Source organism: Oncorhynchus tshawytscha, linkage group LG04, assembly GCF_018296145.1.
Source record: "Oncorhynchus tshawytscha isolate Ot180627B linkage group LG04, Otsh_v2.0, whole genome shotgun sequence".
Classification (NCBI taxonomy): domain Eukaryota; kingdom Metazoa; phylum Chordata; class Actinopteri; order Salmoniformes; family Salmonidae; genus Oncorhynchus; species Oncorhynchus tshawytscha.
In genome coordinates this window covers 19,553,135-19,573,347 of record NC_056432.1, presented here as the reverse complement: position 1 = coordinate 19,573,347, position 20,213 = coordinate 19,553,135, and the positions used below count along the sequence as shown (strand labels likewise).

General features: G+C 41.5%; 1 protein-coding gene across 2 annotated transcripts; it reads left to right on the top strand.

Moving 5' to 3' along the window:
- The first annotated feature begins 502 nt into the window (after positions 1-502).
- LOC112248191 (guanine deaminase-like) lies at positions 503-18,938 on the top strand. Of its 2 annotated transcripts, XM_042320426.1 has the most exons (14): positions 507-3,779; positions 4,411-4,499; positions 4,623-4,794; positions 6,967-7,054; positions 8,211-8,316; positions 11,486-11,513; positions 11,707-11,814; positions 11,975-12,082; positions 14,490-14,587; positions 15,012-15,079; positions 17,142-17,288; positions 17,740-17,861; positions 18,058-18,085; positions 18,284-18,938. In XM_042320426.1, the coding sequence occupies exons 1-14, from the start codon at positions 3,654-3,656 to the stop codon at positions 18,352-18,354; spliced, it is 1,359 nt and encodes a 452-aa protein (XP_042176360.1). In that variant the 5' UTR covers positions 507-3,653; the 3' UTR covers positions 18,355-18,938. The 2 variants fall into 2 exon arrangements, 1 of the variants encoding a protein (XP_042176360.1); XR_006083201.1 differs by lacking the exon at positions 18,284-18,938 and having other exon boundaries at positions 503-3,779; positions 17,642-17,861.
- Positions 18,939-20,213: the final 1,275 nt, after the last annotated feature.

Sequence of the window (20,213 nt, the reverse complement as noted above, 5' to 3'; positions counted from 1 at the left end):
CCAGTCGCTGCTGCTGAAAAACATTCCCACAGCATGATGCTGCCACCACCATGCTTCACCATAGGGACGTGGCGTGACGCTTGGCATTCATGCCAGAGTTCAATCTTGGCTTCATCAGACCAAAGAATCTTGTTTCTCATGGTCTGAGAGTCCTCTAGGTGCCTTTGGGCAAACTCCAAGCGGGCTGGCATGTACTTTTTACTGAGGAGTGGCTTCCGTCTGGTCACACTACCATAAAGGCCTGATTGGTGGAGTGCTGCAGAGAAGGTTCTCCCATCTCCACAAACTAACTCTGATGCTCTGTCAGAGTCACCTCCCTGACCAAGGCCCTTCTCCCCCGATGGCTCAGTTTGGCCAGGCATCCAGTTCTAGGAAGAGTTTTGGTGGTTCCAAAATTCTTCCATTTAAGAATGATGGAAGCCACTGTGTTCTTGGGGGCCTTCAATGCTGTAGATATTTTTTTGTGCCCTTTTTAAGTCTTGAGACGGATTGTGTATGTGTGCCGATCAAGGGGTGAATGAGCAAGACAAAAGATTTAAGTGCTTTTGGACTGGGTATGGCAGTAGGTGCCAGGCGCATCTGTTTGTGTTAAGCACTGCAACACTGCTGTGTTTTTCATGCTCAACAGTTTTCTGTGTGCATCAAGAATGATCCACCACCCCAAGGACATCCAGTTAACTTTACACCACTTTGGGAAGCATCGGAGTCAACATGGGCCAGCATCCCAATGGAACGCTTTCAACACCTTGTCCTGACGAATTGAGGCAGTTCTGAAGGTAAGGGAGGTTATTATATATTGTTATTTAAGCTCTTTGCTTCCCTCTGTTGGCCATGTTGGGACATCGTCTCTCAGTTCTCTCACTTTCAGGATAAGGCTATGGGGACATTGAGTCATACTAACTTGTTACTGTGCTATTACCAGAATTCATTGATGATCTCAGAGTGGGTTTTATTTAGTGCCTTTAGTAATGCTCACATGGGTTTGTTCTGCTTTTTCAAACTTACGTAATTGAAAACGCATGATCAAAAGTCCAGTGACATGCTCTAACTTAAGGGGACAGACCCAAATAACAAAACTGTTTCCTTACCTTGAAAGCATAGTCTAATATGCAAATGCTGTCCTTCCTTGAGCACAGTCTGCTTTAAAACACTACAGTAACTAGTCTGTTAATGCTAGAAAGGCTGTCTTGCTATCAATTGAAACCTTAGTGTGCATGTGCTTTAAAATATGAAGTGTTTAAATTTAAGAATACTATTTTATTTACATTTATGAATGATAAAAAATATAACCAATGTTCCTAAAAGGCACTGTTACAGGCTTTGGTTTTCGATTTCGAGTTTGGTTGGCACAGGTGATATTCAAGAGCTGTACAGCCCATGCTTCAGTTGGCATAAGAAATGTTTAAAGAGCTACATAGCTATTTAAGTTAAAGCCTTTTTTGTTTTGTTTCCCCTGTTTGGCTCGCTCCACGTTTTGTTTTTATTCCCTAAATGTTTTTGTTTTTTAGATCGTCTATCATGCAGATCTAGTGGGAGTCCATGGCGGGGTTTAAGACCCTACTTGAGTTTGCTTGGCCAGCACCCAGTGAGTAAGGAACCCCCATGGATGCCTTTCACAAGCCGTTTTAAAACCATACCCGCTTTGTTTTGGTTGTCAGTGGCCCTTTTTCACTGGAGTAACATTTTTTTTGTTATTGTAGAACTTAACAGTGCCCTTTTTTAAATTTTGTTCATTAGACATTTTAAACTCCAAGCATAGCCTCTGGAAGTAGTGCACTGAGCCTTTTAATAGTCCCGTATTAGTGAGCCCATATAGTAATTTGTAGGTTTGTGCAAATTATTTATTTCAGCAAGGCCCCCCTAGCAGTCTGACTAAGTGTCTCACATTTGTTGAGTGCTCTCTGCTACTTTGACTTGTTTTGGATGCAGATTTGAAATGTATGCCAAACACCCCTCCCCAATGAACCTTTCTATGAATTTAATTTCTAGAAGATCCAAAACAAACTTTGGACCAAACTCTCACATTGGAATGCCCAGGGAGATTCAGTGTTGAAGCAGTGAGCTTTTAGTGCTGAACCAGCAACTGTTTGAAATGGTCTGGATTATGACATAAGTTGCTTAATATCTGTCTTTTGTGTCATTTCATTTGAAGACATTGGCTAATTTGCAAGACCTATTGGGCCATATCAAGTACTATTTGTCATTGGTAGGATACCAATCTCTTGATAGTTTCAACCATATTTTGAAGCAATATAATTTGTTTTACAAACATGTTTAAGTAACCTAAAATGTATAGTTATGACGGGTTTAGTCATATGAACTAAATTCACAAGGCAGTTAGTTATAAGTGATATCCTTTTGAAACCAAGTGGCTACCATTGGGATGTTTTTCAAACTATGTAGTTGGCATTTAATTATTATTTTGACCATTTAACTGGGTATTCGATGTCTTTAACACATCATTCGGTTCCCTTCCTAAGTCATTGGAAAAGCTCCTTGGTCTTTGTGGTTGATTATGGGGGTATAAGCCGATTTTAAAAATCAAACTTGACTAATGAACTAATTTAGGCTTCTGCAACAAAGTTGGTGAATATTATTCTAGATATTTCTTTACCTCCCCTCCCATTTTTTACAATTTTGTTTAAAAAAAAAATCGAGTCCCTAGGAGTGATCGAGGTAAGTCTATAGTATATAGGCTATACCTCACTCTCTCCTCTCACCTGTTACCATGTCTATGCACCACGTGGAGAACACATCTAGGCAATTCCAAAAATTGCTTACGGAGACTGGAGAGCGACACTGATACGAAAATGATTAGTGCACCATTGCTCATGCATAATAACCTATTTTGATAAGCCTGCTATGAGCTAATAATAACAAAATGAATGGCATAAGTTTCATTATTTTACAATCAACATAATTTGAACAACTTCTTGCGGTGTAAGCTAAATAGTTGTAGGTTAGATGTTGATTTGGGAGTGTAATGTCTTAATAGCCTCATTGTACAAGGATTTGTTTATTGTAAGGAGACTACATCTTGGCGATCTGTCAACAAACGAACGAGGGGATTCTGCCCCGGGTGATTCGCGTTAGCGTTGATTGCATTCGTTTTGGAACCGCCTTGCCTCCCGGGTGTGAGCCAGGTGTCCCGTTTTGGACTGTGAAATCGGCTCAAAACAAAAGTTCTGTAGAGTGTGTAGGATTTTGTGTTCACACGCAAAATAGATTGCTTAGGATAACCACTTAAACTGCCTTCCCAATGAAAACTAGTTTTAAAATGCTATTATATTTTATGGAAAATATATGTACGTTTATGAAAGCTGCATCATGCTGCCTTGTTGACAACATTACCGAGTGGACCAGATTAGCCTATACTGTTCGATTTGAGACGAGCGCTCCTCCCTCACCGCTTTTATCCGTTTGTCACGTGCCATAGCCCGGTGCACTTAATCATGTCCCTCAATATGTGGAGAGAAAAAAACGCTATGACTGTCCATGCGGGCGCACGCTTATTGGCTAGTCCCACTGTGCTACAGGTGGAGTCCCTCCTTGGTGCGCAGAAAACTGCCCACTATCATCGGCGACTATAAAGCTTTGAAGCGATTAATTTTATTATCAAACTGCCCGAACCTGCTCTTTGCCATTTAACAAAGATGAGCTCCAACGAATCCGCTGCGGGAATTGCGCACGTCTACAGGGGAACATTTGTGCACGCCACCTATCACACAGCCGTGGAAATTCTGGAGGATAGGCTACTGGGAGTCGACACCGAGGGAAAGGTCTGTCACGGAAGGAAATTGTGAAACTATTTTAATATCTCTTACGAGCAGTATACATTATGTGAATTAATTTAGAAATGGGCAGGCAAAGGTGTATGTAGGCATAAATAACTTGAATTTTAAACTTGATTAGCCTAATTTACATAATACACTTAAATGTTTTTCTAGTCTTGTATCCGTTATGTATTTGTTGTCCGAGTCTGTACATTTTACAAACATGCATAGGCTCTGGAAATATTTTCAAAAAACTCTGACAAACTTTGGCAAACACACATTCCCCCAAACAAATTGTATTTAGCATTGTGTGATCTACACAAATAACCTTTTCTTACAATTAAACTGGTTTGTCTTTTTATCTATTATAATTGTGCGATGTTTAACTTGAGTATAACTAGGGTTACCCATGAGCAGAAGATGTATAGGCTCCAAAGGACCTGTGTGAAATGTAGTCAGACTTTGTAACCCCCCATGGAGGGTTTTGATGTGTAATCTAATGCATTTCTTAATTGCCTCTGTGTTACAATAGCTTACTTAACAGTATATGGATAAATTATATTTAAATGATTTGAACACCTTGTTGAGTCTAGCTGGCTCTGTTGCTCTAATCTCTGTTTGGTTCTCATGCTGACAGATTGCTTTCATTGGGAGTGGGAAGGAAGTGGACCGTCTGTCACAGAAGTGGGGTTTTGAGGCCTTTGCTGTTACACAGCTTGGACAGCAGTGAGTGAAGAGTCCTTCCTATGAGAGTAACACTGATTCCAAATACTTCACTACATCTGTTTGTGACAGAACACATCCCAGTTATTACCCTAAAGCCCATTTTGTTGTCATCGATGTCTGTAGTGAGTTCTTCATGCCAGGGATGGTGGACACCCACATCCACGCATCTCAGTACAGCTATGCAGGCACAGCCCTTGACATGCCCCTGCTACAGTGGCTCAACATGTACACCTTCCCAGTGGAGGCCTGCTACAAAGACCTGGAGTTCGCCCGCAACGTCTACACCCATGTTGTGGTGAGCTGTCTGGGCCACACGAACACACCTCAGCCCATAGAAGTCATCAGTGCCCTATTCAGAATGCAAGAAAACAAACAGAGAAGGGACTACCTGAACATGTCTCATAAGAAACTCACTAAATGTTTTACAACGTATGCCATTGCACATCCAAATGAACACAACCCACTAGTAGATTTCAGATTAGCATAGAAGACCCTAGACAATTCTTATCCCCATTTCCTATTCTAAATGTTTGTAAGACTAACTTTATAATTTTAAAGCCTTGTGTGGCAGAGGTTAATATGGCAGTGACAAAGGACATGCAGGAGCAGTAAACATTTCTCTCGCTTTTTGGAATTCACTGCTGCGCAGGGAGAGGAACACACGCGTGTTGTAATTCGTTGGAAATCGGGGCATAGGAAGGCCAATAACAAATGGCTAAAGGTTAATAACGTGATTAGTTTACTTTTGTGAAGTTTTAGCTTATTTAACAAACCAGCTTTGAAGCAAAAACTATCACTGCACTATGGGCTCGATTCCAACGTAGAAATTTCGCCTTTCCTAACCACTTCTCAGTATTTGGTATTCAGACTTACCTTTATGAAGGTGCGTAACAGGCTTTTCAGATGAGGTTCCCTTGCACGAGGATAATATATGTAAACCCTTCCACTTGATGGCTAACATATTTTCTCAGTTTTCATTCAATTGGGTTTTCAGTACATTTTTCTTAATTTAACCATCCCTTTTAAATACTTTGAAGTTTGTCGACAGACTCACTAGAATATATGGAGAGAACGGGTTCAGAATATCAGGAATCAATGAAAGAAAACCATCTAAATATATGCATATTCATCTCCGATTTTTTTTAAAAGGCTCTGGTTTTGTAGATTATTTAGGGTTAGGAAAGTATTTTTAAGAATCATAAACTGGTTTGGAGAGCCTTTATGCACTAAGTGGTTTGATTCATTCTGAAAATTGCCATTTAATTTTTTTTATTTTTTTACCCATGGCAATATTGGAAGATTAGTGTACATAGATTTAAAATGGGGAGAATAGTGTACTATAGTAGGCTATACCCTCTTATATTGCCTGCACTAACCATTGTATAATGAAAAGTACTGCGCCATCGTCGGGTTCAAACATCCGTCGGGTTCAAACTGTTAGTTTACCCTCTGCGTCATAACGATTATATTAGCCTACCTGTCATTAATTTTTTTATTATCAACCTTTACTAATGATACTCAGCAACAAAAAAAACACATGGCTGTAATGGCGTTTAGAAGAAGAAAAGTAAGGAAAATTAAGAAATGGAATTAAAATATAGCCTATACCAACTGAAGGGGACTAACAGTAAATTCGCAGTTGAATGTGTGTGGTTATTAGCCCTACTGACGGTCGATACTGATGGTGGCTAATATTTAACATGATAGAAGTAGGAAACAAAGTCGGGGTAGCCTATAATTGAGACATTCGAGAGTGCCCATCCCTGCAAGTTAAGTCTGTAAAATGTTTATTCTGCATAATAGCACAGTATATAAAATGTAATGTGGGAAAGTTTACTGCTATATGACTGGTTTCACATTCGTCTCCAGCGCCTTTTAAGATAAAAATGTCTAAAAAAAAAGTGTCAGTTTTATTTACAATTATCCAAACGGATTACTAATTTACCTAGCTGTTAGCAAGTTGTGAATTACAGTGCATGGAGAATGGTGTTATTTCTATCTGAAAAAAAAATAAGCTGATGTATTTTACACTTGGAACCAACTGGTAGGTTCGCTAGATCTTTTTCCATGGTTTCCTTATGTGTAAAGTGGTGGAATTGTGTCAGAATGAGGTGTATCTGTAGACACCTCCGCCACAACTTAATTTATGCGATCTCCGCCCAAAACGAATAGCAGGTGAATAGCATGATATTCTAATGCTTAGGTTTAGGGTCAGAATACGCATAGAGAGAAGTGCATAAAAGGGAATTACCTTCCATTTCCTCGTGCTTAACCCGGGTTGGAATTGGCCCTATGCCTTTTAAGGTTGCTCCTTGGCTACCAAAAGGAAAGCTCACAGAGTGGGACAGTGGCATAGAACACCTGAAATCCAGATACGTTGTTACACACAGGCTTGGGCAGGTGACATTGCAGTGAGAAAGGGGTGTGAATACGGTCTGAATACTAATGCAATACCTGTCTATTTCAGAAAAGAACCCTGAGAAATGGTACGACTACGGCCTGCTATTTTGCCACCATACACACCGATGCTTCTCTCCTTTTGGGCCAAATCGCAAGTGAGAACACATAAACACACAAGTGCACACATGCACTCTCTACTGCTCACTTGCACAAGGACCCAGGCATGTTATATAGTTAGAGTATAGGAGGTTATTGAACTGGACCTAAACATTAACCTTAGTCACAAAGTGTACAACTGTACCTGGAATACACACACGCCTCCGCTGAGCAAGTTATGTCAAATAGTATCAATCCCAGTCTCTTGTTTAAAAGGGAACTTGAACTCCACTGCTCTTTCGTATGTTTTCTTTAGACAGGAAAGTAGGTAGACAGATAGCAGGGGATAGACAGAATCAAAGATGGCAGTGTGGGGTTTCTAACACTCGCTGCAGGAGGATACAAGTCATCTGGAGGCGGCTGTCTTGACCGCTAGGCCAGCCTCTGGCGCACATGCTTTATGTTTTGTAGTTAAGTAATTGGCAATGTTTAATTTCTTATGTCAGTGTGAGCTGTCAGTTAGGGGAATCTAGTGTGAACGTCTTGTTAATTTGCTGCATGCTGTCATTATGGTTACCTGCTGTAAAGAAAAGTACTTTTACGAACACCAGCTCAGAACAATAAATTATCATAGGGTTTTGTATGTGGAAGAGTAAGTAGAATTTGTCACTTTCTCATCCAGTAACTCTATGCCTGGTATGTTTATCCTTTGGTGGTTGCATCACTCCTCCTAAAAATCATCCAAAGATTACCATTCTATCTGTGGATTAATTGTCAGGGGTAGAGAACCTTGTGCATTTCAGGTAAAATAACAACCCAATGTTTGTCTCAGGACAAATTAGCTAGCAACAGCAAGCTAGCTAGCTAAATTGCCATAAACGTTTAATGCTTTTTTGACCTGCCCCCAAATGGAATATAGTTGGTTCACAGACTTGGAGTAACTAATCCATTACGTTACCAGCAAACAATATTGTAATCAGATTACAGATACTTAAATATATATATTTATCTTTTAAAATCAGATTGGACAAAATCAACATGCGCACGTGTGTTCTGGTCAGCATGTTAGCTGTAGTTTATTATGCAAGTTATTCCACGATGCCTAATGAACAACATCACAAAGGTCACTTCTGAGTCCAGTCTGATACAGTCATGACAAGTGCTACTCGTCATACCGATTTTGGTTACCTTTGCCAATGTTTCTTGTCATTGCAGACGATTTGGGACAGCGTGCCCTTGTGGGCAAGGTGTGTATGGACACAAACAACTTTATCCCACATTACAAAGAGACACCAGACGAGTCCGAATTGGAAACTAACAGGTAGGTAATAAACTCAGCAAAAAAGAAACCCTGTCTTTCAAAGATAATTTGGAAAAATCCAAAGAACTTCACAGATCTTTATATTGTAAAGGGTTTAAACACTGTTTCCCATGCTTGTTCAATGAACCATAAACAATTAAAGAACATGCACCTGTGGAACGGTCGTTAAGACACGAATAGCTTACAGAAGGTAGGTAATTAAAGTCACAGTTATGAAAACTTAGGACACTAAATAGGCCTTTCTACTGCCTCTGAAAAACACCAAAAGAAAGATGCCCAGGGTCCCTGCTCATCTGCGTGAGCGTGCCTTAGGCATGCTGCAAGGAGGCATGAGGACTGCAGATGTGGCCAGGGCAATAAATTGTAATGTCCATACTGTGAGACGCCGAAGACAGCACTACAAGGAGACAGGACGGACAGCTGATTGTTCTCGTGGTGGCAGACCACGGATAACAACACCTGCACAGGATCGGTACATCCGAACATCACACCTGCGGGACAGGTACAGGATTTTTATTTTATTATGGCAACAACTGCCCAAGTTACACCAGGAACGAACAATCCCTCCATCACTGCTCAGACTGTCCTCAATAGGCTGAGAGAGGCTGGACTGGGGGCTTGTAGGCCTGTTGTAAGGCAGGTCTTCAACAGACGTCACCGGCAACAACATCGCCTAAGGGCACAAACCCACCGTTGCTGGACCAGACAGGACTGGCAAAAAGTGCTCTTCACTGACGAGTTGCGTTTTTGTCTCACCAGGGGTGATGGTCGGATTTGCATTTATCATCGAAGGAATGAGCGTTACAAGGAGGCCTGTAGTGTGGAGCAGGATTGATTTGGAGGTGGAGGGTCTGCCATGGTCTGGGGAGGTGTGTTACAGCATCATCGGACTGAGCTTGTTGTCATTGCAGGCAATCTCAAAGCTGTGCGTTACAGGGAAGACATCCTCCCTCATGTGGTACCCTTCCTGCAGGCTCATCCTGACATGACCCTCCAGCATGACAATGCCACCAACCATACTTCTTGTTCTGTGTGTGATTTCCTGCAAGACAGGAATGTCAGTGTTCTGCCATGTCCAGCGAAGAGCCCGGACCTCAATCCCATTGAGCAAGTCTGGGACCTGTTGGTCTGGAGGGTGAGGGCTAGGACCATTCCCTCCCAGAAATGTCAGGGAACTTGCAGGTACCTTGGTAGAAGAGTGGGGTAACATCTCACAACAAGAACTGGCAAATCTGGTGCAGTCCATGAGGAGATGCACAGCAGTACTTAATGCAGCTGGTGGCCACACCAGATACTGACAGTTACTTTTGATTTTGGCCCACCCTATGTTCAGGGACACATTATTCCATTTCTGTGGAACTTGTTCAGTTTCTCTGTTGAATATTATTTTCATACTAATATTTACACTTGTTAAGTTTGCTGAAAGTAAATGCAGTTGACAGTGAGTTTATAAATGGGGGGCAAGCTGTATGCATAAATAGCTAAACGATTAGAACGGGGAGAGTTTATGGACTCACTGCATCTGTGTTAGAGACGTCACTACAGACCATGGTTTGAGTCCAGGCTGTATCACAACCTGCCGTGATTGGGAGTCCCATAGGGCAGCGTGGCGCCAATTGGCCCAGCGTCGTCCGGGTTAGGGTGTGGCCGGGGTTGGCCGTGATTATAGATAAGAATTTGTTCTTAACTGACTCGCCTAGTTAAATAAAAAAACACTCACAGTGGCCTTTTGACTCTCTCATGACTCAAGACCGTAACCGTAAGGTGTCACGGAAAATAATTTCGGAGGAAGAGGGCGATTAACTTTTCTTTACCATTTTATAATATTGTATTCTATTCTATGTATAAGCAGGTGATGGAAGCCTACATTGTGTGCACTTCTCTTGAATGCTCCAAGCCTTTTCTGCATAAAAATTGAACCAATGACTAAGAATAACATCATTGCGTCAGATGGCTGGCTCGTTCTTCACCTCACTCTGCATTGCGTAATGATTCAAATAGGCGACATGTCCCAAATGAATGCACAACTAATATGATCTACTATTGCTAGCGATCCTCAAGAACAACCACACGAACGTGACAGAGGAAAGAAAGGTAAACGAACGGTGTAATGGAATGATGCAAAATGTAAGGAAACTAACACTAAAGTCACAACGGATATAAATGCATGTGGGTATAACTGACGGTGGCTACCAATAGTGGCTAATATTAAACACGATATAATAAGAAATTAACTCTGTAGTTTTGTCGCTATACTGTTATTTGCTTATGGCTACAGAAGCCTATAGCGTGGGTCTCCCAAATCTTTCCCTAGTTATTAGTCCAGCATTTCATAGACTTTATTGTGGAAAAGGTGGTATGTTGATATGCTTCAGTTTGCTGCAATATGACTGGTTTCACATTAGTCTCCAGCGATCATACGGTCAAATAGATCCAAAAAATTGTATCTATATTTCGAATCCCATTATCCAAACCGTTTACTCATTTACTTAGCTCTCATCAATATATATTAGAAATAACACCATTGCAGTGCAACTTATAAATTGATATCAGAAAAAAAGATGTTCCGCTTGTAACCGATAGGTTGCTAGACTTTTAATTGTTTCATAGTGTGTAAAGGTAGGGTATTTATGGGGGAATTAAGTTACGGTCAGAATACGGTGTATCTGTAGACACACCTCCGCCACACAATTTATTTGATCTCCACCTCAAACAAATAGATGGTTAATTTTCTCATGCTTAAATTAATAAAAACGGAATTAGGTTCCATATACGCACGCTTAACTCGGGTCGGATTTCCCCCTAGGAAGCAAACCGAACGAAACGGGGAGGGAGGGACCTACCTGAATTTGTACAATAGAAACATGTTTTTGTTGTAAAAACAACAACCGTTTGGAGTAATTGGTGTCTGATGCACCATTTTTTTGTCATGGTCGAAGATTTTTCTATTTTGCAACGGTGCAACATTTGCGCGACGTATAATTACTACACCTCAGCAGTCTCAACTCATAATTACTACACCTCAGCAATCTCAACTCATAATTACTACACCTCAGCAGTCTCAACTCCTGGCAAGTGTTTACTTGGTGTGTAAACACCAAGGTGTCTCGTAATACAGCATTCTTTTGACGAAGGAAAAACACTTTGATATATTGTTTTGTTGGTCTAGGTTCATTGGTGAGCTCTTGAAGAAGAAGGTAAGACTCCTTTGCCTCGCTAGAACATAATCTGAGAGAACATGTACAAGTCAGTGGCAAACCCATGTAGGCATTGTATCCCATTCCCTCAATACAAAACCAAAATAGCACAAGCACATTTGTGATCAGAACCTGTAAAAGGAGCTTTTTGTGGTGTTTCTCACTGGGTGTATTTCTGTCTTGTTTGGGGCAGTACCCCCTTGTGAGGCCAGTGGTGACCCCGCGCTTCGCCCCATCCTGCTCCGCCACTTTGCTGGGCCACCTGGGAGAGATCGCCCAGAACAACGACCTGCACATCCAGGTGAGCCTTGCTCACATGTTGTCACAGCAACCGAGTCAAGAGGATCCCATGGAGTGTTGCTTTGAAGATGCTTTATTTGTCTACCTTTCTCTTGCTTTCATACACATTGATAATCACCTGAGCATTTAAACAATTAATTGATCTTCTCTGTGATCCTCAGAGTCACATCAGTGAGACGAAGGAGGAGGTGAGTCTGGTGAAGGAGCTGTTCCCAGACTACGACTCCTACACAGATGTCTACCACAGACACAACCTTCTCACAGACAAGGTTAGCCTATTGCGCACACCTCACCACAAGGACATTCTATTGATAATGAAAATCATAATATTGCTAATGATGATAATGATGGGGGTGACAGTTCTAAGGATCATTATGATATTGGTGATGGTGAAAATGATGACAATGATGAATAGTGCATTCGGAAAGTATTCAGACCCCTTCACCTTTTCCATGTTACAGCCTTTCATTTTTTTTTTTTTATAATCTCATCAATCTGCACACAATCAATAACTTATAATGACAAAGCACAAACTGGTTTTTAGAAGTTATTGCAAATGTATTAAAAAAATTTAAACTGATCAAATGTACATAAGTATTCAGACCCTTTTCTCAGTACTTTGTTGAATCACCGTTGGCAGCAATTACAGCCTTGTCTCTTCTTGGGTATGATGCTACAAGCTTGGCACACCTGTATTTGGGGAGTTTCTCCCATTCTTCTCTGCAGATCCTCTCAAGCTCTGCCAGGTTGGATGGGGAGCGTCGCTGCACAGCTATTACCAGGTCTCTCCAGAGATGTTAAAGTCCGGGCTCTGTTTGGGCCACTCAAGGACATTCAGAGACTTGTCCCAAAGCCACTCCTGCGTTGTCTTGGCTGTGTGCTTAGGGTTGTTGTCCTGTTGGAAGGTGAACCTTCGCCCCAGTCTGATGTCCTGCCCGCTCTGGAGTAGGTTATCATCAAGGATCTCTCTGTACTTTGCTCTGTTCATCTTTCCCTCAATCCTGACTAGTATCCCAGTCCCTGCCACAGAGGGCCCGACAAAACCTATTCCCCCGCAGGAGACTGAAAATATTTGGCATGGGTCCTCATTTCCTCAAAAGGTTTTACAGCTGCACCATCGAGAGCAACCTTACAGGTTGCATCACTGCCTGGTATGGCAACTGCTCGGGCATCCGACCGCAAGGCACTACAGAGGCTAGTGTGTACGGCCCAGTACAGCACCGGGGCCAAGTTTACTTCCATCTAGGACCTCTATACCAGGCGGAGTCAGAGGAAGGCCCATTGTCAGACTCTAGACACCCTAGCCATAGACTGATCTGTCTGCTACCGCATGGCAAGCGGTACCGGAGCGCCAAGTCTAGGTCCAAGAGGCTTCTAAACAGCTTCTACCCCCAAGCCATAAGATTCCTGAACAGCGAATCAAATATCTACTATTTGCATTGCCCCCCCTTTACACTGCTGCTACTCTGTAATTATCTATGCATTGTCACTTTAACTCCACCTACATGTACATATTAACTCAATTACCTCGACACCGGTGGCCCTGCACATTGACTCTGTACCAGTACCCCTTGTATATAGCCACACTTATTATTTACTGCTGCTCGTTTAATTATTTGTTATTCTTACTTTTTTTGTGGTATTTTCTTAACTGCATTGTTGGTTAAGAGCTTGTAAGTAAGCATTTCACTGAGGTCTACATCTGTATTTGGCGCATGTGACAAAAACAATTTTATTTGAAAAACATCCCAACAGCATGATGCTGCCACATTGCTTCACCGTAGGGATGATATTGGCCAGGTGATGAGCATTTCCTGGTTTCCTCCAGACATTGCCCATGGCATTCAGGCGAAGGAGTTCAATCTTGGTTTCGTCCAACGAATTAATCTTGTTTTTCATGGTCTAAGAGTCCTTTAGGTGCCTTTTACTGAGGAGTGGCTTCCGTCTGGCCACTCTACCATAAAGGCCTGATTGTTGGAGTGCTGCAGAGAGATGGTTGTCCTTCTGGAAGGTTCTCCCATCGCCACAAAGGAACTCTGGAACTCTTGTCAGAGTGACCATCAGATTCTTGATCACCTCCCTGACCAAGGTCCTTCTCCCCCGATTGCTCAGTTTGGCAAGGCAGCCAGCTCTAGGCAGGGTTTTGGTGGTTCCGAACTTCCATTTATGACTGATGGAGGCCACTGTTCTTGGGGACCTTAAATGCTGCAGAAATGTTTTGGTACCTTTACCCAGATCTGTGCCTCGACACAATCCTGTTTTGGAGCTCTATGGCTTGTTTTTTTCCCTCTGACATGCAACTGTGGGACCTCATGTAGACAGGTGTGTGCTTTTCCATTCAATTGAATTTACCGCAGGTGGACTCCAAGTTGTAGAAACATCTCATGGATGATCAATGGAAATAGGATTCACCTGAGCTAAATTGAGTCTCATAGCAAAGGGTCTGAATGCTTATGTAAATAAGGTATTTCTGTAAAAACGGAAAAAAGACACTTGTTTTTCGCTTTGTCATTATGGGGTATTGTGTGTAGATTGATGAGAAATAATATATCCATTTTAGAATAAGGCTGTAACGTAACAACATTTTTAAAAAAGTGAATGGGTCTGAATGCTTTCCAATGCACTGTGTAATGATGTGGTAAGGATAATGATGATATTGATGATGATGGCTCCCAGACGGTGATGGCTCATGGTTGTCACCTGACTGATGGAGAGCTGAAGCTGTTCAGGGAGACAGGGGCGTCCATCGCTCACTGTCCCAATTCCAACATCTCGTAAGTGTTTCTCCTTCCACACCTAAAGTCTAGGCTCGGCCGTAATTTAGGTGCTCTCTGACACCTGAAGTTGCATGGGAAGTTGTCCCTGGTCTTCCTTGTACTCCTAGGCAAAGGATTAGTCAGCCCTTCGCCCTGAGGGGCCAAAATGTATCTCAGTTGCAGTATCCAGAGGACTGACTATTGAATAATCCTATATTATCCATGTTTGGTATCTATCTGAAACTTGTTCACTGAGGATAACTCTGATGCTATCTTGAGTGCTGATATGATATTGAGTATCACTGCTGAGTTCTTAACTGCATAGGGTAAAATTATATAAAATAAGAATCTGATTTATTTATAAATCCTCAACCATTGTCTTTCACCTGTCCATATTGTTTCTTTTTTTCTCTCTCTCATTTCCCTAAATTTTCCTCTCCAGGTTGTGCAGTGGTATGCTAGATGTCCGTAGGGTTCTGAACCACAAAGTGAAGCTAGGTCTTGGCACAGGTGAGTCCATGACAAAACAGATAATTTTCCTTTTACCTGAGAGCACAGTGTTCTATATAGTTTTAAAAAATCTGTGTACTGTATCCAAAAAAACGATTACAATGTTGAAATATACAGTTGAAGTCGGAAGTTTACATACACTTAGGTTGGAGTCTTTAAAACTCGTTTTTCAACTGCTCCACATTTCTTGTTAACTATGGTTTTGGCAAGTCAGTTAGGACATCTACTTTGAACATGACACAAGTAATTTTTCCAACAATTGTTTACAGACAGATATTTCACTTATAATTCACTGTGTCATGATTCCAGTGGGTCAGAAGTTTACATACACTAAGTTGACTGTGCCTTTTAAACAGCTTGGAAAATTCCAGAAAATGATGTCATGGCTTGAGAAGCTTCTGATAAGCTAATTATCGTCATTTGAATCAATTGGAGGTGTACCTGTGGATGTATTTCAAGGCCTACATTCAAACTCAGTGCTTCTTTGCTTGACATCATGGGAAAACCTAAAATCAGCCAAGGTCTCAGAAAACAATTGGAGACCTCTACAAGTCTGGTTCATCCTTGGGAGCAATTTCCAAATGCCTGAAGGTACCATGTTCATCTGTACAAACAATAGTACGCAAGTATAAACACCATGGGAACACGCAGCTGTCGAACTGCTCAGGAAGGAGACGTGTTCTGTCTCCTAGAGATGAACGTACTTTGGTGCGAAAAGTGCAAATCAATCCCAGAACAAGAGCAAAGGACCTTGTGAAGATGCTGAAGGAAATGGGTACAAAAGTATCTATATCCACAGTAAAACAAGTCCTATATCGACATAACCTGAAAGGCCCCTCAGCAAGGAAGAAGCCACTGCTCCTGAACTGCCTTAAAAAAGCCAGACTACGATTTGCAACTGCACATAGCGACAAAGATCGTAGTTTTAGGAGAAATGTCCTCTGGTCTGATGAAACAAAAATAGAACTGTTTGGCCATGGTGTTTGGTGGAAAAAGGGGGAGGCTTGCATGCCGAAGAACACCATCCCAACTGTGGGGGTGGCACGGGGGTGGCAGCATCATGTTGTGGGGATGCTTTGCTGCAGGAGGGACTGGTGCACTTCACAAAATAGATGGCTTTGTGAGGGAGGAAAATTGTGGCTATATTGAAGCAACATCTCAAGACATCAGTTAGGAAGTTAAAGCCTGGTTGTAAATGGGTCTTCCAAATGGACAATGACCCCAAGCATACTTCTAAAGTTGTAGCAAAATGGCTTAAGGACAACAAAGTCAAGGTATTGGAGTAGCCATCACAAAGCCCTGACCTCAATCCTATAGACAATTTGTGGGCAGAACTGAAAAAGTGTGTGCGAGCAAAGAGGCCTACAAACCTGACTCAGTTACACCAGCTCTGTCAGGAGGAAGGGGCCAAAATTCACCCAACCTATTGTGGGAAGCTTGTGGAAGGCTACCTGATACGTTTGACCCAAGTTAAACAATTTAAAGGCTATGCTACCAAATGCTAATTGAGTGTATGTAAACTTCCGACCAACTGGGAAAGTGATGATTCTCTATACTATTATTCTGACATTTCACAAGAGGTGATCCTAACTGACCTAAGATGGCATTTTTACTCTGATTAAATGTTAGGAATTGTGAAACTGAGTATAAATGTATTTGGCTACGGTGCATGTAAACTTCTGACTTCAACTGTACCTGAACTTTCCATGTTAGAAATGTGCAACTAAATCAAGGCAATCGTGATTGCGTTATATGATCTGATGTGTCCAAGTGCTCCTCGAGATTTATTTTTCAAGTGACAGATTATTTTGATTAAACGTTTTATGAAATATAGGCTTACGCTCATATTCTTACAATTCGTTTTTTTACATTCGGCATTAGAGAACCTAGACGAAAGTTGATGATTTCTGTTATCAAACTGGCTTGACACTGTAACGTTTGACTGATCTGATAGTTTATTTTAGCACACAGGTGCATGTAATCTCCCGTTAGTATAGTTTTAAGAAAAACATGCTTTTATCTGTGTATGCACCCGTGCGTGTATCTATGTCTGGCCTTGTAGATGTGGCAGGAGGATACTCTCCTTCTATGTTGGATGCTGTGCGGAGAACACTGGACACCTCTAAAGCCTTGACCATCCAGGACACCCAGTACCACACGCTCACCTTCGAGGAGGTCTTCAGACTGGCCACACTAGGAGGCAGCCAAGGTGGGAGACTTGTTTGGAGGGGGGTGAGGTGGAAGGGCTGTTATCACCGTCATTAAGTCAATACATGAATGATCGGATACATGATTTATGAATTAATACAGATGCATGCGCTCAAAAGTTACTTTACAAAACGCCTGTGCTGGAGGGGGACGTCAAGCAAACAATTGTTTGCAATCATCTAAACTGCAATAAAATACATAGGAGACATTTCTGAAATATGACGGTGCAGGTATATCCACTTTGCGCTACAGTCAAACATTTGAATGCACCCAATGGTTTATTTGTTTCATTATTGATCAATTATTAATAATGTATTAATATTCTGAGCTCTGGCTTGATTGTTTGGTTTGTAGCCCTGTCCCTGGATGAGAATACAGGAAACTTTGATTGTTTGGTTTGTAGCCCTGTCCCTGGATGAGAATACAGGAAACTTTGATTGTTTGGTTTGTAGCCCTGTCCCTGGATGAGAATACAGGAAACTTTGAGGTGGGAAAAGACTTTGACGCTCTGCGGGTGAACACGGATGCAGCAGGAGGACCCATTGACCTCATCAATCACGGGGAGGGGCCTAAGGTAGAGAGCAATCTTTTGGCCTCCAGTGGTGTGGACACATTGAGTCATTGTATCTAAACCAAGTCAAACCAGGTCTTATTAAATGTGTGACTCGTATCAGACTTAAATCCAAATGACAGGATTCTACTCCACAACTCAGAATGTGACTGATTCACTCACCGGACATGACATTCATCTTGGCTCCATGTGATTTCAGGTGCTCCTGGAGAAGTTCTTGAATTTGGGTAAGTGTTTCATCTCTGTTACTGTCTCTCTCACACAATAGGTTGCATGTATTCAGAGTTTGGTAGTTGGGGCTATGACGTGCCATGGAAGTATTGCCCCATCCGGGTCTAAAAACTGGGTCCTTGATTTCCAAAACTCTTGATGAGGTTTTTAAGTGTAAGGTCTTTTTTATTTCCCCCTTTCTATTCCTTGTTCAGGGGATGATCGTAATATTGTGGAGGTGTACGTGGCAGGGAAGCGAGTGGTCCCATTCGTAGAGAGACCATAGATTTGGGATTTGTTGTTGTCATCTGTCCCAGTCAGAACCCTCTACCTGTCTGCCTGACTGCTTTTGTAACAGGATACGAGGGGATTGGAAAATGTGTTCAACTGGAGGGATTATTACGATGCGTGTTCAATCATCTTATGTACTTACATACAGTACAATCCAATAGATGCTATTGCTGTTAAGTGATACTTGCAAGAGCATTGTGCTGTTTATGGTTTTCTTTTAAGTTGTTACATTGTTTCCCATGCACCTGGGTCTTTTTTTTACATTTCTAAGTCGAGGAAAATGTGTGTTTCTGAATGCATGTGTAGCTTTGTATGTGTCCAGTTTAAATTCTTCTTAAACCTAAAACCCACAATGTAGCTTTAGGAGACATTCTAATATATTGAGTCTAAATGTATAATGTATCCTTGTTGATTATGATCATTGACTGTATTTAAATCTTTATTTTATGTACTTGGTTTTATCCTATGTTATTGTGTCACTGCTGTTCTGTGCTACAGTGCTGAGTTTTGTAACAAAAGCTACAAACTAAAAAGGGAAAAGATTTTAGAAATATTTGATTAAAGAGTATTTGCAAGATTTTAAGTCTAAATTTGTCTCTTGTTTCTTTACATTTAACACATTATTGATAAGTCCCCACAATAAAACAATTGATTCTATTAAAATATACAATGCCTCCAGACCCACCTGCAGAGAGGCTGGTCCCCTGTAGCTCAGTTGTAACTCAGTTGGTAGAGCATGGCACTTGCAACGCAAGGATAGTGGGTTTGAATTTCGCACCCACAAATAAGCAGTTTATTGCCTACAACGGGTCTAATCCTGATTGGTTAAAACCGCATTCCAGCTGGTGTCTATTCCATCAGTTACCACCAGCTAAATCTGTTCTATCCGACTGCGCAATCCACTAATCTCCACATTTCCTTTAGACTAACATTTTGTTTTCAACAGCAGATATATTGTATAAACTTTGCAGTCTGTCTCTGACATGTGCAACATTGTTTCAATATTCAAATTCGAGCTCCAGCTGTCCCATAGTAATGAACGGAGTCAGGATGAGACAGACGGCGTTTCTCAGAGTTGAAATCATGAATCAGCTGGCACTTTTAATGGATATGTACAGTACAAATACATGTAGATTGAAAAAAAAAAAAAAGTCAAATGAAACTAAGTGCAGTTAGTAGTCTTTCTGGGCCCAGTTTGAAGTGTGTTAGCTGTGTTATTGTCTAGCTCCTCCAAACACTGGCTTCTTGGGGAGTATCACTTAATTGTAGGTTTGGTCTATGAATGTGCTGTTTGTTGGCAACAGTAGCCCTAAAGTCAAAAGTGTATTCAATGTAGCCTACAGTTGATACATGTTATATTATGGACTTGTCTGTATGAAGTAATGTGTAAGGCTATTGAAAGGTGTTTGTGTAAACTGTAGATTTATTGGAAAGTTATGCTGTTGGAGATTGTAATATATTTTCAATACCTGCAAGAACACAAGTGCCATTATTCTAGATGACATCTCTCGAATCAGCGAAACACCAGGTGAGTTAGTCTCTTCCGTGCCATGATCGAGCTCAGGGCTGAGAAACGGGGAGTGAGGAAGATTTGAGGATGATGATCACCCTCCCTATTGACCCAGCTGTGTCTAGATTATCATAGGTATGACCTGGCGGAGAACATGAAGGATGGGTCAAAGACAATGCTGACAACTATATGGATCAGTACTCCTTCAGATGCATCCTGGGCCCCTTTTAACTTGCTGCGTGAGTATCACGGGAACTGGAAGCGATTGTGTATGCTGCCAAATCTGTTAATTTCTAAATGTGCACACGATTTGACCAGTTTGCCACCTCAACCTGGTCCCGTAG

Bases quoted from the DNA above. Each gene is read 5' to 3' on its own strand.
- LOC112248191 (XM_042320426.1), top strand. From the start codon at position 3,654: ATGAGCTCCAACGAATCCGCTGCGGGAATTGCGCACGTCTACAGGGGA. The intron at 14,588-15,011 runs GTAAGTGTTTCT...TTTCCTCTCCAG, and splicing joins TGTCCCAATTCCAACATCTC to GTTGTGCAGTGGTATGCTAG. The intron at 17,289-17,739 runs GTGGGAGACTTG...TTTGGTTTGTAG, and splicing joins CACACTAGGAGGCAGCCAAG to CCCTGTCCCTGGATGAGAAT.